At 41.3% G+C, this 26,893-nt stretch overlaps 1 protein-coding gene across 1 annotated transcript; it reads left to right on the forward strand.

The window, feature by feature from the left end:
- The first annotated feature begins 1,502 nt into the window (after positions 1-1,502).
- On the forward strand, positions 1,503-26,893 carry LOC145417388 (uncharacterized). Its single transcript, XM_080286069.1, has 2 exons — positions 1,503-1,719; positions 26,154-26,893. Exons 1-2 carry the CDS (start codon positions 1,503-1,505, stop codon positions 26,891-26,893), a joined length of 957 nt encoding a protein of 318 aa, XP_080142195.1.

A 26,893-nucleotide genomic window follows, 5' to 3' on the forward strand; every position in this document is an offset into this window, starting at 1 on the left:
AGTAGCTTTGTAAGTAGATAATCTTCTTTCCCATTTGTCATGTAGTGACAGGAGAGGTAAAGAATAGTATGGGACTATTTTTATTTGTCTTGGAAATATTAACAGTCTCTCACACACGAGTGAAGTTAGGTAGAGTCCCTGTCTCCCTGTCTCGCTCTCTCTCTCTCTCTCTCTCTCTTCCATGTTGCTAAGCCCTTCTCCCTACGACCTGCCTGTTCTATGGCTAGCCTCCATCTCAGCTCTCTTTCCTAAATTCTGGTGAAACAGGAGTCGTATCACGTGTGTTCCCTGTGATTGGAAAGTTCTAGAAGCCTGTGTGTATGTGTGTTTAAGGTCAACAAGGCATTGTTCACCTGGCGAATTGCTGACAACTAACTGCATCATCTCCTTACTGGCTACTTCGTAATCTGTCGTCAGCTTTTCCTCAGTGTAACTTGCAAGATCATTTCCCATTCCCAGGCTTGCATAGAGCTGTCTATCTATCTATTTATCTATCTATCTATTATGATTTGTAATTATAATATGGACTTATAACAGCCTTATTGATACTACTATCACTATGTACCCTTTCACGCTCAAGACAAATTAAGTCATCCAGACAGAGTCAGACAATCTTATTCAGTTGAGAGAGAGAGAGAGAGAGAGAGAGAGAGAGAGAGAGAGAGAGAGAGAGAGAGAGAGGAACAAAAGCCTTCAAAGGAAAACATTAACCTCCTCGGTACCAGTGAAGTCACTCTGTATTTTGTTCTTACTCCATCTAGGACAACTCTACTCAGGTAATGGGGAATCTATCACAATTAATCCATTCAGTCCAATGTTGTTTATTGTACCACCACCCCGTGACTACCAGATGGTTATATTCATCTGAAGACAATATTTTTGTACTGAAAGGATGAATGTAGGCTATATTTCATCCCTACTGCTTGAAAAATCCATCTTCAGAAGAAAACTCGTCACCAGACAGAAAAAACGAAATCTAATGGCGTATTCTGTTTGAAGGGGTTAAGAGCAGATTATCACCCTCTAATGATTGCTAGAGCTCTATATCAAGTAGCTACTGACGAAAAATTTAAATGATTGAGTCACAGGACCTTGAATATTGATACTGTCATTTTTTTTGTGTGTTTGACTCGGTTGCTGGCCGGATAGAGAGAGTGGTGCCCGTGCATTTGGACTTGCTGTGCCTGTCGCCGCCCGTGTGCAGTTACAGAACTTCGTGAGCCTGTTCTTGCCCCTGTGACGCTACTGGACTTGCTGTGCCTTTTCTTACTCCGGTACAGTTACATAGCTACTGGACTTGCTGTGCCTGTTATTGCTTATGTGATTTAATTTATGCGAGGAAGAGGGAACCAAAGGGCACCAATCTTTCATCCCACTTTCGCCGTGTAAGGGAGGTGGTAACTATGGGAAATCCCTGTCCCCTCTCCCTCCTTCAGGGACGGCTCCAGACCCGTACCTCCCTGGCCATTTCTGTACGTAAAGCATCGTTTCTTGTTTTACACATGGTTGGTTCTACTCCCCTGTCCGTCCTTAATCCTTTTATCATCAAGAAGGTGATTAATGGCTGTGCTAATGAGATGGAAGTGAGAAAACTTGCCAGTGACGACCTTCTCATAGAGACTGTCAACTTGGCCCAAGTTAAGGATTTGCTTAAACTGTGCAATTTCAACTGTTACGATGTCGAACCGAAGATTCCACATTCCATGAATTCCTGCAAGGGTGAGACCCCTTCAGGGATCTCATGTTTATGGAGGACGACGACATCGTACCTGAACTTACTCGGCAGGATGTCATCAGTGTAAGTTTTATAACCAGACACACTGAAGGCAAGAGAATGATGACTGCAACTGTTGTAACTGACTTGGTAAGGTTTCACTTCTTTCATCTGTCAAGACTGGCTATGAAATTGTTAAAGTAAGACCATACATTCCAAACCCTCTTCTATATGTCAGATATATGGACATCATGAAAAGGCTTGTTCGGCCACTAACTCAGTGTGTGTCAAGTGTGCAGCTGTGGGTTATTTTGCTGACCATTGTACATCGGTGATCAAGTGTTGCATTCATTGCAACGTCCTCACTCCACTTCTGCGAGGGATTTTTTTTTTTTTTAATGCAAGGATGAAGGAACCAAAGGCTACGAGCCCACAAAACAGATCCTTCTAGGGAAAAAAAAAAACAATACAAAAGACAGAAAATTCAAGATCTGTTCATTTCGAGATGCCTGGACACACTGCTTTTGAAAGACGAGATCATAGGAAGTAGGAAATACAGACAGAGGGAGACAGTTCCAGAGTTGACCTGTTGCATAAAGGAAGGATTGGGAGTAATGGTTAACTCTTGCATTAGAGAGATGGACAGAAAAAGGATGAGAGTTTATTGCTAGACGGGTGCTATGCACCCGTCATAAAGGTGGATGGATGCAAGCAGACAGTTCAGAGGAGCAATGACCATGGAAGTAGCGATAGAAAAGAGATAAAGAGGCGACAGTGTGGCGAAGAGACAGAGGTTGAAGGTAGCCAGTAAGAGGAGCAGAGTTGATGAGACGAAATGCCTTTGACTCCACCCTATTAAGAAGAGCTGTATGTGGGAAGCCTCCCCACACATGAGAGTTGTACTCCATACAGGGGCGAATAAATCTCGTGTATAAAGTCAACAACTCTGCAGGGGTAAAAAAGGTACGGAGTCGGCTTAGCACACCTAATCTCTTGGAAGCAGATTTTACCAGAAATGTAATATGATCTTTCCAAGATAAATCCCGAGTGAATGAAACCCCAAGCATGTTCAAGGATGATGCTGGATTGAGCTGGAGATTATTAAATTTTAATGGGTACTCCTGTGGAAGATTCTGTCGGGTTGATAGGTGTAAAAACTGAGTCTTAGATGCATTAAAAACAACAAGATTATTTTTACCGTAGTCAGAGATACGAGCCAGGTCAGACATTAGGAGTGCCACAGCCTCATCCCTTGATTGTTGAAGTAACTGCTGGGATGGATGTTGTGGGAACGGAATGGAAAGGTGAAGGGTGGAATCATCAGCATACGAGTGGATAGGGTTAGATGTACAGCTTAGAAGATCATTGATGAATAAAAGGAAGAGAGTTGGTGATAGGACAGAGCCCTGAGGAACACCACTGTTAATAGATCTAGGAGAAGAACGATGGCCGTCTACAACAGCAGCTATAGAACGACCAGAAAGGAAGCTGTTGAAGAAGGCACAGATAGAAGGATAGAAACCGTAAGAGGGCAGTTTGGAAATTAAAGATTTGTGCCAGACTCGATCGAAGCCTTTGAGATGTCAAGTGCAATGGCAAAGCTTTCGCCAAAGTCCCGAAAGGAGGATGACCAAGAGTCTGAAAGGTAGGTGAGAAGATCGCCAGTTGAGCGTCCCTGACGGAACCCATACTGACGGTCAGAAAGAAGGTAGTGATAGGAAAGATGCTTTGAAATTTTCTTATTAAAAACAGACTAAAAAACTTTTGAGACACAGAGTGTTAAAGTAATTGGACGATAGATAGAGGGTTGAGAATGGTCACACTTCTTTGGGACAGGCTGCATGAGAGCAAACTTCCAGCAAGAAGGAAAGGTACAAGTTGAAAGACAAAGGCGAAAGAGTTTACCTAGGCAGGGTGTAAGCACAGAAGCACAGTTCTTGAGGACAACAGGAGGAACTCCATCAGGCCCATATGCCTTGTTAGTACTGAGGCCAGTGATGGCAGAAAATACATCAGCTGAAGAAATTTTAATGTCAGCCATGAGGAAGTCAGAGGGGGGAAGTGATCGAGGAACAGCACCGGAATCGTCTAAGGTGGAATTGGAGGAAAAAGTCTGAGCAAAGAGATCTGTTTTATCAGTAGAAGAAAGAGCTACAGAGCCATCAGAGTAGAAAAGAGGAGGCAATGATGATGAGGTAAAGTTATTAAAAAAATGTTTTTGGCAAGGTGCCAGAAGAAGCGGGAAGAATTTGAGTTGGAGAGTTGAGAGCATTTAGTGCAGATCAAATTATTATTAGCAGAGAGAAGAACAGACCTAGCACGATTCCGGGCAGAAACATAAACAAGATGTGATTCAGGGGTGGGTTGGCGCTGGTACCTTTTATAGGCCCTCTCCTCATTGCAGACAGCATTAGAACAAGCGTGATTAAACCAAGGCTTTCTTGCATTAGTCAAGGATATGAGAAAGGAATGTATGCTTCCATGCCCAAGAGAATAACTTCTGTAATGCGCAAGGCACGCTTAGATGGCTCCCGACCATGGAAGTAACAATCGTTCCAGGGAAAATCAAAGAAGTACTGCCTGAGGGCCTCCCAATCTGCAGCTCCAAAGTGTCACAGTTGCCGTTTCTTTGGAGAGTCCACAGGCTGTACCGGAGCAATAGGACAGGTTAAGATAATAAGGTTGTGATTGGAGGAGCCCAACGGAGAGGAAAGATTAACAGTACAAGCAGAAAGATTAGTTGTAAGCAAGAGATCAAGTATGTTGGAGCTCTCTCCAAGGCAATCAGGGATACGGGTAGGGTGCTGTACAAGCTGCTCTAGGTCATTAAGGATAGAAAAGATGTAGGCTTGTTCATCAGGTGGATCAGTGAAAGGAGAGGAGAGCCAAAGGTGGTGGTGAACATTGAAATCTCCTAGAATGGAGATTTCAGAGAAAGGAGAAATGGGTAGAACGTGTTCCATCGTAGAAGTAAGATAGTCAAAGAATTTTTGATAGTCAGTAGAATTAGGGGATAAGTAAACAGCACAGATATATTTAGTCAGAGAATGACAGGAAAGCCGAAGCCAGAGAGTAAAGAATTCAGAAGAATCAAGTTCAGGAACACGAGAGCAAGATAAGTCGTTGTGTACATATACACAACAGCCATCTTTGGCTTTGAAATGAGTATAGAGAAAGTAGGAGGATACAGAAAAGGGTTTGCTGTCAGTTGCCTCAGACAGCTGAGTCTCAGTTAGAAACAGAAGGTAAGGTTTAGAAGAGGAGAGGTGATTCAACAGAGAGAAAATTAGAGGAAAGGTCGCAAATGTTGCAGAAATGAAGAAGAAACGAGTCAGACAGTGGTTCCAGGCAACTCATAGAGTCGTCACCGGGAGAGGGGCGGATGGTGGGTGTCACAGGGGGATGAGAATTTATGAATTAATAAAGTTGAATGTTACTTAAAAATAGAGACAAGGAATTGACTTGTGAAAATCAAGCAGTAAGATTTACTTTATGTCGGCTTACTTCGCCGATTCTCTAAGGACGAGAATTTATAAACTTTCTTAACAGTACACAGCAGAGACTAATTACTCATGCATGCTGTTTATAGTACTGTTAGCCTCTCGAGAAAGTGACTCCACCCCTGACAATCAATAACTAATGCTAATAATAATGAACAGGTTCTTGCAGGTGCTTAACTCCTGGCTGGCACAACGGATTTAAATTTAATACAAAGGAACTGGCCTATACCAGTTATGAATATTGTAAAGAGTTTGTGCAAACTAGGATCGGCAACTAAAATAAGCTTAATGTGGAGAAATACAACACGGATCTAATTACATAAAGCTCAAGGAAAAGAACTGTAATTTTATTGATTCAATCAATCAATCAATCAATCTTTTCCTGTGGCACCCCACGGGATGCATAGGGCCTCAATGAACTCTCTCCACCAATATTTGTCTCTTGCCATCTCCTTCAGGTCCCACCAACACTCCTCTCCTGCTTCTTTTTTCATTGTCCTCAACCAGGTTTCCCTCGGCCTACCTCTACCTCTTCTTCCTCTAGCAATCCACTCTGGCACATCCTGTATTAAACAACCTTCTTTTCTGTATATGTGCCCCAGCCACTTCCAGCGAGACAGTCTCACATATTCATTAACTGGTTCCACTCTCGTAATATCCCTTACTCTTTCATTTGTAACTCTGTCTTGCGACTTTACCCCAAGAATCCTTCTCAGTATTTTATTCTCAAATCCTAATACTTTCTGATCTGTTGCAATTGTACACGCAGCAAAACACCAGAGCCACATTTATAACGCGACTTACTTTCCTTTCTTCACCCAGCTTAAGCATCGCTACTCAGTATTCACCACAGCTACCAGTGTGGGAAGCCGACGTCACCATGTGCTGAGACGACAACACGCCAATCAACCCGTGAAGAACAACGCTATCACCACGTGCAACACCACTCACACCATTTCCTCCACGGTAAAAATTAGTGAGTTACATAGTTACTTCATTTATACAATACACAGTGATAGACAATTAGCTTCTGCACAAACATATAAAACGTGCTGTATAGTTACAGCTTAAATACACATACTTACTTCAGTTATCTGCATAACTCAAACACTAAATAATCACCAACAATAAATATTCTACACTGTATATATTCATTCATTTATTATAACATTTATTTACTACCAACGAGTGTTACCATTTATACCTACATAAAATACGTGTTTCATACATACAGCTATACATTATTACATCTACAAAGTAATAAAGAAAATATACCATCACAGTTACTCAGTGAGCAATTATAATAACTGTATTAAACATTTATTAATTAAAACTACCTAGTGGAAACATATAAATTAAGTTACAAGGTAAACTAGAGAAAAAAAAAATGGCCAACACAAATGACGTTAGCAAGAGTGAACATCTTCAACACAATCGTGAAGACAATGATTTCCACACAGTGCTGACACACATATTACTCACGATAGGTACAGGTGAACAACAAGTCAGTGTGTATAGTTAATACTGTATATAGTGTATATATTTGTTATATAAAATAACAAAATATGGGACTATATAATATCATTTTATAATCTCTGTGCAATATAAACTGAACTTTAAAAAAGTATCTCAAGGAAATTAGCCAGTAATTATGCAACCATGAACAACATAGAAAAAGCGTACACAAGCGAAGAAAAACAAACTATAGAAAATCAATACATACAAAAAAAAAAAAAAAAGAACGAAAGAAAGAAAAGTAAGAAAGAAAAAAGAGAAATAGAATAAGATCACATAACAAACAAATGAAAATAAGTGTAAGTGTTACTACATATGTCAAAATACCACATAAACTACAAACAAAAAAGCAAATTGTTGTCTCCACAAACAAGTGGCATGGCACATCATCACTATCATCGACCGCAGGATATGTTAGGACTGCAATTATTACAATTATGTAACTCCATATTATAATTATGTAACGACAAACGATTACATTATGTTACACTTGCTACAATTATGTAACTACAAACAATATGTACCAATTCATGTGACAGTTGCATTAACAAGATGTAACTTTTATGTAACCTTAACTACAATTATGTAACTACAAACAATACTACAAACAATATGTACCATTTCTGTGACAGTTGCATTAACAAGATGTAACTTTTATGTAACTTTAACTACAATAATGTAACTACAAACGATATGTAACAATTATGTAACGACAAACGATTGCATTGTTACACTTTGCCAATTAACAGTTGCATTAACAAGATGTAACTTTATGTAACTTTAACTACAATTATAAGGCCAAGACACTTATATAAGGCCAACACAATTATGCATTAACACAATATAAGTCATACAATTATAGCATAATTCTGTATTACCAGTATCATCATACAAGTTAGGTGAAATATTAGACATTACTAAAGTGATAACTCTATGTAATGTATAACCTAGCAGTATTACCATTGCACAGTTATATGCGTACGTCTGTTGTACATGCACGTCTTACAAAGTGTTATACAACAACCATTGCATTTATTCAAATATGTATACAACTTGTTTAAAATGTAATATTACTGAATAATCACTATTTACTATATTATATGTATACAATATTCATACAATTATGTTACTTTTACAATATTATGTATTTCACTTAATTAGCTTATAAGTTCATTATAATGTGTATATAATGTGTATTAATATGTTAGGACTATTAACTGTCGATGGTACGCCATTTTCGCGCGGCCGAGCAGATGTCAGGACTACATATTATAATTGCAAATCATAATAGATAGATAGATAAATAGATAGATAGACAGCCCTCTGCGAGCCTGGGAAAAGGAAATGAGTTTGCAAGTTACACTGAGGAAAGCTGACGACAGCGGCCAGTAAGGAGATGATGCAGTTAGCTGTCAGCAGTCCTCTCGTGAACAAAGACCTAGTAACCATACATACACACATACATACATACTCACACACAGGCTGCTAGAACTTTCCATTCACGAGGAACATACGTGACACACCCCTGCTACACCAGAATTTAGGAAAGAGAGCTCAGACGGAGGTTAGCCACAGAACAGGCAAGAGAGAAGGAGACAGGCTTTAGAAGAGACAGGTCACAGTGAGAAGGGCTTGGCAATTTGAGAGAGAGAGAGAGACAGAGAGATAGATAGCGGGACGGGACTCTATACTTACGCTCTGTGTGAGAGACTTGTTAATATTTCGAAGACAAATAAAAATAGTCCCATACTATTCTTTACCTCTCCTGTCACTACATGACGAATGGGAAGCTACTCCAAGATATAAAAACCGCTCGTCCACAAGTCTAAAATATATGTATATAACTCAACTACATATTATAATTGCAAATCATAATAGATAGATAAATAGATAGATAGACAGCCCTCTGTGAGCCTGGGAAAAGGAAATGAGTTTGCAAGTTACACTGAGGAAAGCTGATGACAGCGGCCAGTAAGGAGATGATGCAGTTAGCTGTCAGCAGTCCTCTCGTGAACAAAGACCTAGTAACCATGCACACACACATACACACATACTCACACACAGGCTGCTAGAACTTTCCATCCACGAGGAACACACGTGACACACCCCTGCTATACCAGAATTTAGGAAAGAGAGCTCAGACGGAGGTTAGCCACAGAACAGGCAAGAGTGAAGGAGACAGGCCTTAGAAGAGACAGGTCAAAGTGAGAAGGGCTTGGCAATCAGAGAGAGAGAGAGACAGAGAGACAGATAGCGGGACGGGACTCTATACTTACGCTCTGTGTGAGAGACTTGTTAATATTTCCAAGACAAATAAAAATAGTCCCATACTATTCTTTACCTCTCCTGTCACTACATGACAAATGGGAAGCTACTCCAAGATATAAAGACCGCTCGTCCACAAGTCATATATATATATATATATATATATATATATAACTCCACCACAAAGGAACCACAAAGTCTTTTATGACACAAAGTCATTTATGACATTTGGTAGCAGCGAACGTATACGAACCTCGTCTACGAATCAACATTGAATTCCTACAAAATATCAAGATTGAAAACAAAAAAATACCTCTCACAACTAACAACTTACAACCAGCTCCTGACAGTATTCTCTCCACCCAGCCCCCTCCGTCTCCCCGATCATCATGCTGATGCAGAGGTGAATAGATCACACGATGCCTTGCAAGTAGTTTAACAAAATATTGATACGATCTTGCAATTTCTATGACGAACCAGCGAATCTACGGACATCGTCTCCGAATTAAAAGTAAATTTCTATGAAAGCAGGCGAGACTCTACAAGATTAGCTTCAGTTCTACAGTGAATCCCGACAAAATACAGCCTACAATGCAAATAGTCTACAAGTCTACAAAACAACTCTATAATCTTCACGTAACTTCAAGCAGCAACAAGAAGAATATAAAACAAAGCAAGTAAAGAAGAGGAAACACCGAAGCAACAAGCACACAAGCCCCCACCACTCACTCCCGCCTACGCCTGACGCAGAGGTCAAGACACTTATGTAATAGTTGCATTAACAAAATGTAACTACAATTATAAGGCCAACACAATTATGCATTACCACAATATTTTGTAACAATTCATAAAATGTTACAATTATGTAGTACCACAATGTTAGTACAATATTATAAGTCATACAATTATAGCACAATTCTGTATTACCAGTATCATCATACAAGTTAGGTGAAATATTAGACATTACTAAAGTGATAACTCTATGTAATGTATAACCTAGCAGTATTACCATGGCACAATTATATGCGTACGTCTGTTGTATATGCACGTCTTACAAAGTGTTATACAACAACCATTGCATTTATTCAAATATGTATACAACTTGTTTAAAATGTAATATTACTGAATAATCACTATTTACTATATTATATGTATACAATATTCATACAATTATGTTACTTTTACAATATTATGTATTTCACTTAATTAGCTTATAAGTTCATTATAATGTGTATATAATGTGTATTAATATGTTAGGACTAGTAACTGTCGATGGTACGCCATTTTCGCGCGGCCGAGCAGATGTCAGGACTACATATTATAATTGCAAATCATAATAGATGGATAGATAAATAGATAGATAGACAGCCCTCTGCGAGCCTGGGAAAAGGAAATGAGTTTGCAAGTTACACTGAGGAAAGCTGACGACAGCGGCCAGTAAGGAGATGATGCAGTTAGCTGTCAGCAGTCCTCTCGTGAACAAAGACCTAGTAACCATACACACACACATACACACATACTCACACACAGGCTGCTAGAACTTTCCATTCACGAGGAACACACGTGACACACCCCTGCTACACCAGAATTTAGGAAAGACAGCTCAGACGGAGGTTAGCCACAGAACAGGCAAGAGTGAAGGAGACAGGCCTTAGAAGAGACAGGTCACAGTGAGAAGGGCTTGGCAATCAGAGAGAGACAGAGACAGAGAGATAGATAGCGGGACGGGACTCTATACTTACGCTCTGTGTGAGAGACTTGTTAATATTTCCAAGACAAATAAAAATAGTCCCATACTATTCTTTACCTCTCCTGTCACTACATGACAAATGGGAAGCTACTCCAAGATATAAAGACCGCTCGTCCACAAGTCATAGATATATATATATATATGACTCCACCACAAAGGAACCACAAAGTCTTTTATGACACAAAGTCATTTATGACACCATGACTCATGCCCGTAAATTAAAATGGGTCTAACCATGGACTTGTAAATTTTCACTTTAGTATGTACCGAAAGCATATTATTATTCCAAACAGATTTCAACATTCCAACAGCTCGCCAAGCCTGTCTAATCCTCTCCTCAATTTCATTGTTTAATGATCCATTAGATGATACAATTGTTCCCAGATATTTAAAGTTTTCTACATTCTTCACCACATTATTCCCAATTACACAATCGATTTGGTTCTCCACGTTCATATTAATAATTTCAGTCTTTCCACAATTTATTACCAATCCCACTTTTTCTCCTTCCTCCACCAGACAATCGAGCACCCTCTGCATCTCGTAAATACTTCCGCAAATCAGTACAATATCATCAGCATAGTCCAAATCCATCAGCTTCTTATTTTCTGTCCAGTTAATTCCTGCACCTGTTCTCCTTACAACCTTTTTCATAACATAATCCATAACCAAAACAAACAACAATGGCGAAAGAACTCCTCCTTGAATCACTCCTGACCTAACTTGAAATGGATCACTCAAAGAACCACCCACCATTACCTTACAAAAGGTACCTTCATGCAGGCTTCTAATAATATTTACAAACTTTTCTGGTATACCATAGAATCTCATAATTTTCAACATAGCTCCACGTGAAACACTATCAAACGCCTTTTCAAAATCCACAAAACACATGTTAAGTGACATTTTCATCTCATTAGCTTGTTGCATTAGATGCCTTACAATAAAAATCTGATCATTACAACCTCGACCCTTTCTAAATCCCGCTTGTTCTTCTCTTAAAATTTTATCAATTACTGGCTCTATTCTGTTCAACAAGATTTTGGAAAAGACTTTTGCAACTACAGGTGTCAAAGTTATCCCCCTCCAATTGCCACACACACTTAAATCTCCCTTTTTTGGTATTTTTATAATCACTCCATTTTTCCACTCTTCTGGAATTCCACCATTATCCCAAGCCACATTAAAAAGTTTCAAAAGCGCATTCATCAACTCGTCATTTTCCACCTTAAGCATTTCAGGGAATATTCCATCCTCACCTGGAGCCTTAAAATTCTTTAACTCCTTTATAGATTTTGCTACCTCTTCCAAAGTTATATCCCCTGTTTCTATCTGCAAATCTCTCTCGGCTGGCAAAATGTCCTCTTCAGCTGGGATTGGTCTATTTAGAACAGATTCAAAGTGCTCTTTCCATCTTCCTTTTAAATTTACGTTATATGAATCTCAAAAATGAATTCAAAATAACAAGGAGCATACACTCACTCGCTCATTCAAAAGCTAATCGAACTTGAGCCTAGAAAAACAAACAGAAATACTGGTAAGTGGAGGGGAGCTGAACGAAAAGACTGGGTGCCTGTGATGAACATCAAATGCTGCAATTCTCTGCAAACCCGCTTCGCCAATTCACCGTCTAGGTGGAGATTCAGGAACTCGCTGTACAACGGAGGCGCTGCTCTATGCTGGGCACAAACGGTCCTATCCTCGAGACGACTCAAAGCTGACTAAATTCAAACGGGGAAAAGAGGTAGGGGCTGGCCGTGTTTGCCGGAAGTAGGGTGTGGCCTAACTTCAATGGTTAACGAAAAGAAAGTGAGCGATATAGGCTCACAATAAATCACTCAGTGAAAGCACTAATGTCGTGGATAATAATGATCACTTGTGAAACAGTGACAAATGTTCTGAAAACCATCCCGATCGAGTGAATATGAGGACGGTTGAACTGCGTGATGCCCAGTGGGAATTCCACTAGAGTTCGGGGTTTCTCACTAAAGTACAATGTCATGAATTGTATGAATACACTCGTGCAAATTCATGACATTACGCCCCATCAAAATCAAATCTTTCTTCAGAAAAATTTTCGATATACATACATATGAATCCTAACTCAGTCACACAAGATTCACACAGTGGTGTGTGTACTATCCTGCTACAAGAGAAAATCACAGTCGCCCATGAGCATAAAAACCTCGTATTTACGTTAATAGAACCAAGCTTGAGGGAAAAACTCCGTGACGACGGTGAAAAATCCTGTACTCTGGTCAAACTGAACGAAAAGTTTGCTACATTTACATTAACAACTAATTGTTATGTAGCGTGATGTATGTAATACACAGTGTAGGTGTGACAGTTGTGGTGTAACTGTACCTATGTGTAAAATTATATAATACAAATCAATAGTAAATAGAGACGAAGAGGCAGAAGAGAAGAGGTGGCAGCATGCGGCAGAGACGATCAGCTGATCTGCACGACAAAATTGCTACACCCGCCAGCTGCACCTGCGAAAGCAATCGAGGTGGAGCGACAAAAGTGTCAGTGCGACAAACAATTTTTATTAAATTACAATTTTTCTCTCTCTGCCTAGCAGTCAGTACCTATGTTACAAAAAGTACACTATTATTTGGTTAATGGATACATTATTAACCAGGAAACGTAGTCCTTGGATTGCTCAAATCTCTGAGGACCCCTGTAGTTTACTGGTTAAACCTACATTATTAACCAGGAAACGTGCTAGTCCTTGGATTGCCCAAATCTCTCAGAACGGGCAGTTTACTGGTTAAACCTAAATTATTAACCAGGAAACGTGCTAGTCCTTGGATTGCCCAAATATCTCAGAACGGGCAGTTTACTGGTTAACCTAACTCTGCTCTTACGATTAATAACGACAAGCTGAGAATCCCTACGCAATCTCGGGCAGGTCACATTTTAACACCCAACGTGGGTGTGAACACTCATGTGGATAATGTGCATTCTCCGGGAATCCTCAGAGAGGCCCACAGCTCGAGACACCACAAGTTAATTCAAACACAGCCTCGGATTGTCCTTCTCGAACTTCCCCTTAACCTATGGTATACATGTATGTACAGGCCCTGGACATAATGTGTCCTATGGGGCCAACGGGCAAGACATCAGATCTGCACCCACATTACCACTGCCCTCTCTATCAACTGACTCAGAGATCATGGGCGTGGATTCACACGACACAGGAAGGACATGTCCCTGGATGGTGGTACATTGACACACATTGTAGGAACGCACAAAGCTATATATTTCCTGCCCCATCCTTGGCCAGAAAAAATCAGCACGGATACGGCCCTGGGTTTTCCTTTTGCTCATGTGACCTCCTGAGGCTGAACAATGACCCCATTCTAACACTGCTTGGCGATACTTAGCGGAAATGACAAACTACAGTCGAACCTCGCCCTGGGGTGTTCATGACTCACGGTAGAGCCGTTCTTGTTTACGAAGGAACCTGGCTTGACCTCCCCGTGAATATTTAATCACTCTACCCTTTTGCTTCTTCCACACAGCAGCAAGTGTCGGGTCAGAATGTTGTTCTTGAACAACATCTTGGCTACAAATCAAATCTTGCAGCAATGCAATGGTCACCGGGGTGACACAGTTTGGAGCCTTGGCCATGGCTCATGTTAGTGCAGCCGAAGCCTGAGTAACATCATCTATGGTGCAACTATACTTGGCACCTGGAATATTGCCTATTATTAGGTCAAACAAAGGTTCTGGCATGACAACTGCGACTGTTGTACCAGCGTAAAATGGAGATCTCACCTGGATACGTGCCTCAGGGAATAATCTCACTGATCCATCAATAAGCTGAGATTGGATCTGTCGACCTGTGTACTCCTCAGGCCGAACTAGACTCTGCCTGACAGAGCAACCTGAGGAACCGTTGTCTCTCAGGACCTTCACAGGAATGCCTCCCACAAACCCTGGCTGAACAAGGAAGGCACTGTTACCTGTGGGAGGGCCTGTGGAGAAGCAGCCAGCCACTGATGACACTGCTGAATAAATGATGCAGCAAACATGGTGCTCTGAGAATTTGATATCTGAGGGGTCGTACTCACCGTCTGGGGAGATGGAGTGTTGACCACCTGTGGTGGAATGTTCACTCGCTGAGGGACTAGTGAACTGTGGGGAAGTACCTGTGCTGCTAGGGACGACACCACTCTACTGCTGTTGAGGAATAAAGGCTGCATTTGCCTCTTGCCTCTGATACACTGGGGCTGGTGCTGAGAAGGTTTGTCCCGATCTTTGATTGCATGGCTGATACTGCTGCTGGTTAGGGTACTTGTCGTACCGCTTCCACCCAGGTTTCTGGGTGTTTTGCCCCTGGTCATTCTTCTGCGGTTTGTTAGGACCTTGGCCATTATTCTGAGAATGGCTTTGATGCTGGGGTTCAGTCTGGGACAGTTTCCCAGATTTGTCAGCTTTCCTGTTCCAGGTGTGTTGCTTACGAGTTTGATACCCATATGCAGTGAAGAATGCATCAGCCTTCTCCACCATTTGTCTGGCATCCCTTACCTGGCAGATCTTAAGCTGAGCCATAAGCTCAGCATGCCACGACTTTCCTAGCTGCGTGTGCAGCATAAGGTCAATTATCCCCTCTCGCGTGGGAGGAGTTTCATCTTTCTCCATCCACTCATCTAAGTAAGCAGTAACCCGATCAAGAAACTGAACAGCAGTCTCCTTTTCTTGTAGATGTGCCCTCATAAACTGACTCCTGGCGTCGTCAACTGTGAGACCGTATGCTTTGACGAGTGCGGCCTTCATCATCTCATACGTGAGATTGTCTCCACGAATTCTGTGGAGAATATCGAGGGCAGGGCCATCAAACAAGCTAAGAAACTGGAGCCGCTTAGCTGCCTCATCCAGCTGGTACAGCTGAGCCATGTCTTTGAAACGAGCTATGAATGGCTCGATTCGCTCACCTTCCTTGTATAGAGGAAGCTTGATGTGTGGGGTTGCCAGAACATGTGTAGGGAGAGCACTTGTGGAGCTTGGGTTAGCTGCACCAGATGTGTCTGAAGCCAAGAAGTCTCACTTGAGCTTAGCATCTCAAGTTCATGTTTCTCATGTGCCTCGCGCTTGGCACGTTCGTGTTCTCATTGTTCTCCCTCGTATTCACGTTCTCTTTCGCGTTGTTCTCGCTCGTGTTCACGTTCTCTCTCACGTTCCTCACGCTGAATTCGACGCTCTTCACGAGCATCATTCTCACGTTGCTGCTTGTAACTAAACCGTGAGAGCACGTACTCCTTTATTTGTTTGGGGTCAGTAAGCCCCATATCTTTGGCTTCCTGTACATGCATATTAGCAGCCATAATGCTAACTCAACTAAGGCTGAGTAGACTAATGACTGAGTACTGATTGCTATTTTGCAGAGAAATGCCATCCATCCATCCATCCATCATCCAATCCTACATTGCCCCATCAGGAGTGTAGGAGCCCGGGGCTAGGCAGTTGGTCCTGATATTTAAGATGAGAGTGACCAACCTCACTCATCCCTGAGTGGCATTACGTGAGCAATTAACCCCAACCACCCCTTGGATATAAACCTTCACCGGCTCAATCCGATTGGAGCACAATAATTACCCACTAAACCACCAGGTGCCAAAATTTGGTTATATGGTTACCACCCAGCGTAGTAAATAGTTTCCTGGTGTTCAGGAAACCATTTGGCTTGTCACTCAGTGTAGAGTCACCAATAATAAAAAGTAAAGAATATAAGCACAGGTTGGTGGTTACCAGTTTTATCTAGTTAAACTGGTAAAGAAAGAAAGAAAGAAAAAACTGACTGGGAAAATTATTACATAAAATTAATAGAAATGAATCAATAACCACCAGTAAGATAGTGCTTATAGACTTTAATGATAAATACCTAGGTGTAAGTGAGTGAGTATTATCTCGTTAATAACTTTAGAGCTAGGAGTTAATATCCTGGAATGAGGTCGCCAGATGTCACGGGGGGATGTGAAATTATAAATTAAATAATGCTAGATGTTACTTGAAAACAGAGACAAGGAACTGACTTGTGAAAATCAAGCAGTGTTTTACTTTATGCCAGCTTACTTCGCCGATTCTCTAAGGACGAGAATTTATAAACTTTCTCAACAGTACACAGCAGAGTCTAATTACTCATGCATGCTGTTTGTAGTACTGTTAGCCTCTCGAGAAAGTGACTCCACCCCTGACAATCAATAACTAATGCTAATAATAATAAACAGGTTCTTGCCGGTGCTTAAATCTTGGCTGGCACAACGGATTTAAATTTGATACAAAGGAACTGGCCTAAGTACCAGTTATGAATATTGTAAAGAGTTTGTGCAAACTAGGAGCGGCAACTAAAATAAGCTTAATGTGGAGAAATAAAACGGGTCTAATTGCATTAAGCTCAAGGAAAAGATCTGTAAATTTACTGATTACAATAAAATAAATTTACGTTATATGAATCTCAAAAATGAATTCAAAATAACTAGGAGAATACACTCACTTGCTCATTCAAAAGCTAATCGAACTTAAGCCTAGAAAAACGAATAGAAATACTGGTCAGTGGAGGGGAGTCGAATGAAAAGACTGGGAGCCTGTGATGAAAATCAAACGCTGCAATTCACTGCAAGCCTGCTTCACCAATTCACCATCTAGGTGGAGATTCAGGAACTCGCTGTACAACGGAGGCGCTGTTCTACGCTGGGCACAAACGGTCCTATCCTCGAGACGACTCAGAGCTGACTAAATTCAAACAGGGAAAAGAGGTTGGGGCTGGCTGTGTTTGCCGGAAGTAGGGCGTGGCCTAATTTCAACGGTCAACGGAAAGTGAGTGATATAGGCTCACAATAAATCACTCAGTGAAAGCACTAATGTCGTGGATAAGAATGATCACTTGTGAAACAGTGACAAATGTTCTGAAAACCATCCCGATCGAGTGAATATGAGGACGGTTGAACTGCGTGATGCCCAGTGGGAATTCCACTAGAGTTCGTGGTTTGTCACTAAAGTACAATGTCACGAATTTGTATGAATAAACTCGCGCAAATTCTTGACAGTGGGGGCATTTGTGGTCCCCCCCCCTGGGGACTCCGAGGCAAGGTCTATGTGCGCCATTTTTCTTTTAATTTAGAAAAGGAAGTGTAGTGTGTACTGTGCATGTAGTTTGGTGTAGACAGAGAAACATGTATTAGAGAGCATGCTGGCCTACTCTCTGTGTTACTGAAACACTGAAAAAGTTCAGCAAAGAGGGATGGTCAGGAACTAGTCCCGAGGGCTGATGAAACGGGAGCTCCAGCTCTTCCTGTCATCAGCCTTCCACCCACCTTGGGAGTACTGCCCTGCTCGACTGGTGCTACAGTCTACTCCCCCAAAAAGTGGAAGCGGGAGATGGAGGTCTGGACAGTGACAACAATGGAGGGCATATCATATTACGATGGTAGGAAGTAGGTAAGGGAGTTACATATGACCCATAGACCTATGTCTCCTATGCATCAGCAGTTGTGTCCCGTCCCATGATGTGCACTGTGGAGACACAAACTGACCCAATCCTAAGCACTCTTGCCACTTGCTCTTCTGCCACGTTTGCTCCCCCATTGAAATCCAGCTGATATTCCTTCAGTTTCTTCTTATTCTAAGGTTGCTGCTTCCTCATCTAATATGCAGAAACAGAAGCCTGACATGTCTAGTAAAGTAACACTCACCCTCCCCTCGCCCCCCTAGATCATATCCTCGTGTTCTTCCTGCTCCTGCTCCAGTGAGGGAGAGAAGAATTAGCTCTTCCTCAGCGAAGTCCGGGAGCCTAATTGATGATCAAATGGAGGTTTCTGTCAGCAAGCACTGGCATAGGTCTCCTGGTAGCCACTTGCCTGGTGGTGGGTGGCATAAAAAGACTAAGCATACTGGCCTCTCCTCGTAAATCTTTAACCATTGCATTCACTGTGTTACAGTGAAGTTGTAGGATTCTTGGGAATAAATTAAACAATATTGCACTCCTGCTATCTTTACAAAGGCCAGACGTTATTTGTTTACAGGACACACATTTGGTGGATCAGCTTCATCCTCGACAGTTCAAACGCTACCCCTCGTACAGAAGATATGACAGTCAAGGAGTTGCCATATAAACACAAATCACACCCACAAACAGAGGTGGTTCTAAATTGTAGCTTGGAAGCTGTCGTGTGCAGAGTAAAATTTTATAATATATATATATATCTGTCTATTTACTCTCTCTACAGTCCTCCAAATGGCCCCTTGATAATGATGATCTAAATTCATCATTTAAACACCTCCCTGGGAATAAGCTAGTTTTGGGTGACTTTAACACCCATTACCATCAATGGGCTAGCTTGAGGATTGATGGTCATAGGAAGCAAGCAGCCAACCTAATACTGCAGTCCACCCTGTCTTCTGAATGATGGTAGGGTGAGTCATGTAGATAATCGTACTAGTAACTTTTTGGCTATTGGTTCATCTTTGGCCTCCCCAGGTATACATCAAGATTTCTCGTGGGATCCATATGACGACTCATTGGGAAGTGATCACTTACCAATCTGTCTTTCTTATACACGCGACATTATTCTGGACAGTCCTCCACCAAAATTTATCTATAAGAAAGCAGATTGGGGATCCTTCTCAGGGATCGCCAACTTACTGTAGATATATTTGGGGAGACCATAGATATAAAAGTTCAAAGTGCAACCAGCTCCATATTACACGTAGCTGAGGCTGCTATTTCCAAGACTTCTCCAATTTGTGCAAAGCACACAGTTCATTGGTGGACGCCAAATTGCCGAGAACCATTAAAGAAACGCAATAGAAGATACATGATTTTTGATGGTCAGCCTACTGAGGAAAACTTCATTGCTTACAAACAAGCAGGGGCTATAGCAAGGAGAATAATTAGAAGGACTGAAAGTGACCCCTGGCGGTCTTTCATGTCCGCAGTGAATCGTTTTATCCCACTCAGTAAAGTCTGGTCCCTAGTTAAAATACTAAATAATAAAAGCCCTTCCACCTGTGTGACCACTCAACAAGTGGATAATAACATCTTTGGCGTTCCCATGGACGTAGCTAATATCCTTGCCAGGAGTTTTTCTCATGTAAGTTGCTCAGCCAATCACAACCAGCGTTTTCAAGACCATAAATGCACGGCTGAGTTATCACTATCAGATTTTGCCGAAGAAGACGTAGACTTCCTGTACAACAGAGTTTACGATTAATGAACTTCTTGCCCTGAAGTCCTGTAAAGACACCAGTCCTGGCCCAGATACAATCACGTACGGTATGAACGGCATCTTGATCAGGACAACCTGATTAAGTTGTTAGCACTGTACAAATAGCTTTGGGTGTCCCAAGCTTTCCCTAACTCATGCCACTTTGCGCATGTCATACCGATAGTCAAACAGGCTGGTTGTCATATGATTCCCACTTCATATGGTTCTATCATGTTGACTTCCTGTCTATATAAGGTCATGGAATGAATGACTAATAAAAAGCTTCTTTTTGTTTTAGATTCGAACAAATCGTTAAATGATCGCCAATGTGGCTCTCATAAATACTAGATCATTTAAAGAATTCGGAGCACTGCATTTCGGGGGCATTTGCTAATTACAATATCATGATAGGGATATTCTCGCACATCCACAAAGCCTATGGCATGATATGGTGACAAGGTATACTAAAGCTCTATGCTTGTGGTTTAAGAGGTAATTTGACTATTTTTATTTCTGTGTTTTTGAATTACCCCATTATGTAACATCAGATATATTTATCCGAGAAAACGGGATGCCTCAAGGAAGTGTACTTAACCCCATTTCGTTACTGTTATGATCAATGATATTCTGTCATCAACTCTCATCCCAATGAAACTTAATCACTCAATACTGATGATTATGCAATATGGCATTTCCCATAATGTACGATTTTTGGTTGGACAGATTCAAGCAGCCTTTGATTCTGTCCAACAGTGGGCCTTGCAGTGGAGATATTAGTTTTCCATCTCTAAGAGTACCACCGTAGTTTTTACTACTTGCAACATTCCTGATCTGTGCTTGACTTGGGATAGTCATCTGGTACCTTTTCAAAATTCTGTCACATTTTGGGCCTTCATTTTGATTGTTAGAATAAACTTTAAATTTCTTGTAAATAATTTGCTCGATTCAGTGCTGCTCTCGGGTGTCTGCCCTTTCCTCTCTTCCATCCTTCTTTCCTTCCATCCTCTTCTGTCATTCTTTCCTTCATTCTTTCCTTGTCCTTCTGCCTACGGGTAACTTTACACTCCCTCTTCTGTCTTTCTTTCCTTCATTCTTTCCTCTTCCTTCTGCCTGTGGGTGACTCTACATTGAGTGACAAGCCAAATGGTTTCCTGTACACCAGGAAACCATTTACTACGCTGGGTGGTAACCATACAGGTATAACCAAATTTTGGCACCTGGTGGTTTAGTGGGTAATTATTGTGCTCCAGTCGGATTGAGCCGGTGAAGGTTTATATCCAAGGGGAGGTTGGGGTTGATTGCTCATGTAAGGCCACTCAGGGATGAGTAAGGCTGGTCACTCTCATCTTACGTGTCAGGACAAACTGCCTAGCCCCGGACTCCTACGCTCCTCATGGGGCAATGTAGGATTGGATGATGGATGGATGGATATATATCATCTCTCATCTTATCAGTCGTTAGAGCAGTGGTTCTTAACCTTTTTTGAGTCACGGACCCCTTCGCGAAGCTAGTGAAAGCTATGAACCCCTTCCCAACAAAAATGCACATAAGCACAAACACAGCATTTTGTATTTTTTTTTATTTTATAAATAATAGAACGGAGGAAGGAAAAACAAATGAGTAAAAAAAAAATAATCCATACACCAGATTACTGGTGTCCTCTGTTCATAAAATATCTGTAACAGTTAAACTTGAACAGTTGTGGGTTGAACTTTGGAGGGAAACAACTCTGGGGAAGCGAGTTCCAGAGAGATGCAGTTCGGGGAATGAAAGAATTCTGATAGGCAGAAGTTCTGCAGTATGGGTGGGTGACATTCCAGTCATGAGCGCTACCAGATGCCCATGTAGCACGAGGGAAGGCATGGAGAGGTGGCACCATGGACGCAACTTCGTCTAAGCATTTGCCAAAAAAATATCTGTAAAATAATGCAAGGGAGGCAACATTCCTTCTTACTTGCAGGTGAGGTAGTTGATATGTAATGGAGGGTTGTTAATGATTCTAACAGCTTTGTTCTGAATTTTGTCTAGTTGCCTTAATGCAACCTCTACACAACCATTCCACAAGGGTGAGCAATATTCAAGCTGAGAGCGCACATGACTCTTATAAATTATAGCTAACTGCTCTTCAGCGAAGAAGTTATGGACTCTACAATAATCCAAGTTTCTTTGATGCGGTTTTAGCAAGTGATCTGACATGAGAGGTCCAGCTGAGGGCACTGTTAAGTGAGATGCCAAGAATTTCAATACTTTTGGAGATGGGAATATTAGTAGCACTGAAGGTAATGTACGAATCTGGCAATATCTGTCTATTAGTAAACTGCATATATTTAGTTTTACTAGCATTAAAAGAGACAAGGGTGTTTTGTCCCCATTCACTGATTGTAGATAGATCTTGATTTATGGAGATGGCTGTACTGAGTTGAGAGATAGAGATATTAGACTTTGTAAATGGATGTCTGAGTGTGAATGAACTATGTAGTGTTGAGTCATCTGCATATGAGTGAATGGGATTGTGGGTGACAGATAAGAGATCATTAATATGAACCAGAAATAGGGTTGGCACCAGAACTGATCCCTGCGGCACGCCGGCATTAATTGAGTGGAAATTGGAATATACATCATCTACTTTTACTCTTATTTTCCTGTCACTAAGATATGAAGAAATCAAAGGAACAAAAGACGTTAGTCCATAGCAAGGGAGTTTGGACAGCAGGGAACGGTGCCATACTCTGTCGAAAGCTTTAGAGATATCAAGAGCTACTGCATGAGAGTCACCAAAAAGCTCAATTGATTGATGGATGATATGAGTTAGGAGACTGAGTATGTCAATGGTGGATCTTCCGTGGCGAAAATCATATTATCTATCATTAATTAAGTTGTTGGATTCAAGATGTTTAACAATGTGCTTATTAATTAATGTTTCAAATACCTTACCAAGAGAAGATGTGACAGCTATTGGTCTGTAATTGGAGGGGTCAGACGAACTTCCTTTCTTCGGAACTGGGTGGATATTGGCTTCTTTCCATGAATTTGGGAATAAATTAGTACGTATGCATAGTCTGAATAATTTAGCTAGGACAGAGGCAAGTTCAGGGGAACACTTTTTCAAAACAATTGGTGGAATTCCATCTGGGCCTGGAGCTTTGTTGGTAGGTAAATTGTCTAGGATGGATTTTACATATCTTGTCTGTATTTTAAGTGGGGCAATTTCGGGAGAATCAAGTTCCAGTACTGGGACATTCTGGCTGGTATCGTCTATGGTAGAGTTTCTGGCAAAGGTACTGGCAAAGAGATCTGCTTTCCCATGTGGGTCATTTGTAATGTTGCCATCTGCAGATTTTTGTGGGGGAATGGAAGATGACTTGTTAAAGTTATTATTGAAAGAATTAAGAGTTGACCAGAATATTCTATTGTCATTAGGATTGCTAAGTAGTTTTGGTGCTTGCTTTTGAAGAAAGTTTGATTTAGATAGATTTAATACAGCTTTTGCATGATTTCTAGCAATTTTAAATTGGGAGAGTGATTCAGATGTTTTTGATTTTAAGTAAGATTTATATGCTAATGACTTTTGGCTGTTGCTCTGGCACAGTTGCCATCAAACCATTTTGGAGAGTTCAATCTTTTAGTGAACTGTTGACTTGGTATGAATAAATCCATACTAGCTAGTATTAAGTCACAAATGTGGGACTGGGTAGAATTGGGATCACGAGAGGAGAAAGACTGCCATGGAACATCAGCAAGGTAATTTTTAAATCCATCTCAGTCTGCCCTAACAAAGTGCCATCGGGTCACCCTGACAGTTTTAGAACGTGGAGGTGTGGGAGGGTTAACTAATGAGGCTTTGATGAGATTATGGTCAGAGGATCCAAGTGGTAACAGTACCTCTATCCTGTATTGATCTGGATTATTTGTCAAGAATAAATCCAAGAGATGGGCATTATGGTCAGGATTATCAGGTATTCTGGTTGGTTGCTTTACCAACTGGGTGAGATTAAATGATTCCGCAAACAGCTCGCACTTTAGACCAGCGTCGTCAGTCCGGGCAGAATGCAATAACCATTCAACATTGTGTATGTTAAAATCACCCAAAATGGTAATTTCGGTGCCAAGGGCAAGGTCAAGGTTACTCAACTGAGTGGATATGGAATCAAATACACTGGGTTCCGAAGAAGCATTGGGGGAACGATAAACTACACAAATATATTTGGTAATGTTTTGACAATTTAATTTATATAACGAGTAATCAGAACTGGGTGAAGTTTAAAATAGTGTCAACTGCATATTGGGAATTGATATAACAACAGGTGCTGTCCTTGTTACAGAAGTTTGTAAGGAGATGGTAACCGGGAAAACAAAATGGAGATACATCGGTAGAGGGTGAGAGTTGTGGTTCTGTGAGGAAAAGGGCCAAAGGGGATATGGACTGAAGGAAAAAATGAACTGAGTTTAAATTTGTGGTAAGGCCGTGGATGTTGGTAAAGAATAAGGCCGCACTGTCACTTCTTCGCCGACGAGCATTCCCGGAAATAGCAACAGTCGCTGCCGGCACAGTCGCTTGATGGCGACCAGGAGGACCCTGTGCCGCCAGCCCTACCCTGCCGGTGGTGTCAATCCGAGGTACCACCCCATTTAATAGTAAGATTGCAGCGGCCATTACTAAAGACGTGAATAGAAGGTGTGATATGTTATGCGCATGTAGTGTAGTGTAGACAGTTGAAGGTAGAGGTATTATGAGAGCATGCTGGCCTACTGTATGTGTAATTGAATGCACTGAAAATGTTCAGCAAAGGGAGATGGTCAAGATCAAGTCCTAAGAGCTGGTGAAACGGGAGCTCCAGCTCTCCCTATCACCAGCTTGCCATCAACCTTGGGAGTACTGCCCTGTTCGACTGGTGCTACAGTCTACTCCACCTATGCAATGAATGTACTTTATTTTCTTGAAAACTACCTCAAGCAGTGTATGACATACACAAAGTATATAACTGTCTTTACAAAGAATTGTTTCCCACTCTTTCATAGAATAGCTAATGGCCACTCGATGAAAAAATGAAATACATCCAACTTGTGCAAATTAACAAAACAAAACTTTAATTCTGCTCAAAAGTTCCTTTCAGTGACAGGGTTGTTGTTTGGCTTGAATAAGACGAATTTGTGGAGTGGTATTTGACATGGAAACACGCATGTCATCGTTGACATCCAGTTGATTTCTACTTTTCGTTTTGATAGAAGCAAGCGCTGAAAACCCTGACTAACAAAGGTATGTAGTAGCAAACGGAATCACAGCACCCATAGCTCTCTTTGCCAGAGGGGGGTAGGTTAATGTCAATGAACCAGAATTCTTCAAGACTCCTCGATTTTTTTTTTTTTTTTTTTTTGTCTGAAGCAGCTGCTGTTTGCAGATGATACTGCACTGGTGGCTGATTCAGAGGAGAGATTGAGACAGTTGGTAGAGGAGTTTGAAAGAGTGTGTGAAAAGAGGAAATTGAAAGTAAATGAAAATAAGAGTAAAGTGATGAAGTGTACGAGGTTGGTAGCAGTGATGCCAGATCGTGAGATGCAGATTTCACCAGAGAACCACCAAAATTTCACCAGATTTCACCATCAGTTTATTATGATGCAAAATGTGTTAATGAAAAATATTACACTTGTAATTCAGAATTCAAAGACTGTGATATAATGTGATGGGTCAGCAGTATTTTGAACAGCTTGTGTCCCAGAATAGTCACTAATACTTCTGTTGAGACTGCCATACCAGTATTATTTTACAAGTGGACAATATGCAGTTTTGGAATTTTAGCACCGTTAACGTATAATATAGTCCCTAAGGATCACAATGAACCCCCATTATCCCATTCGGAAATTGATATTTTCAGAGATAATGAATTTTATTTTAAATTCCAAAAAAAACCCTACCTTGGATCTTCGCTCGGCCACTCCGGGAAAAAAATGCGTGCGTTCGTATGTGTGTTTCTCTTCCCTTCGACTGCGCATGCATCTCGTAGGTCTGTATCACCCACTCATAGGCCTACTTCAGGTCACGTGATGGAATTCGGCCAATAAATTTGAGTCGCTCTCTCTGATTCAATCTGGATGGAAAATTTAAATCCTTCTCGCTATGGCCTCTGAAGAAGAAAGACGTGCTGTGTGTCCCGGGTGTGATATTGATTATTTACGAGTGATTAAGCATTTCCACTCAGAACCTGAAGAGGCTATTGAGTTTTTTAGAAGACACAGTGTATTACCTTCCGAAGTTTATTGCCCAGATTGTCAGGAACCGTGTAAATTTAGAAAAGACAAACATCAGTGGTACTGTGGTCGGTACAAAAAGTACGGAAAAACCAAGAAACGGGTCCAGTGTAGTTTTTGTGTGTCTGACTACAAAGGAAGTTTTTTGGACAACACACACCTTCCTGCTTGGCAAATTATACTGTTCATAAACCACTGGATTCAAAAGTTCTGGAACCACGACGTTATTATCACGTGTTTGAAGTGGTCATCAAAGACAAGTGTGGACTGGCGAAGCTTTTGCTCAGAAGTGACTCTTTCCTGGCTACAGAACCAGCCACCCATCGGGGGACCTGGCATTGTCGTCGAGATTGACGAGACATTTTTTGTGAGAGCAAAATATGATCGTGGGAGAGACCTAAGGGACGTGTGGCTTTTTGGAGGGATTGAAAGAGTCGGGAAAAGGTTTTTCTTGGTGCCTTTGGTGAAAGGGAATCAAGTACTTGACAGGAGTGCTGCAACCCTTGTACCGATTATAAAAAAATTCATTCGGCCAGGTAGCATTGTTAACAGTGACGGTTGGGCTGCCTATCGACAGTTGGCGGACGAGGGGTACACGCATCGTGTAATTAACCACAAGGAGGTATTTGTGGACCCAGACGACCCTACCATCAATACGCAGACCACTGAACGACTGTGGCGTGACGTCTAA

The sequence above is a fragment of the Coenobita brevimanus genome, chromosome 110 (genome assembly GCF_032717465.1).
Source record: "Coenobita brevimanus isolate Jiangsu-jjx chromosome 110, ASM3271746v2, whole genome shotgun sequence".
Taxonomy (NCBI): Eukaryota; Metazoa; Arthropoda; class Malacostraca; order Decapoda; family Coenobitidae; genus Coenobita; species Coenobita brevimanus.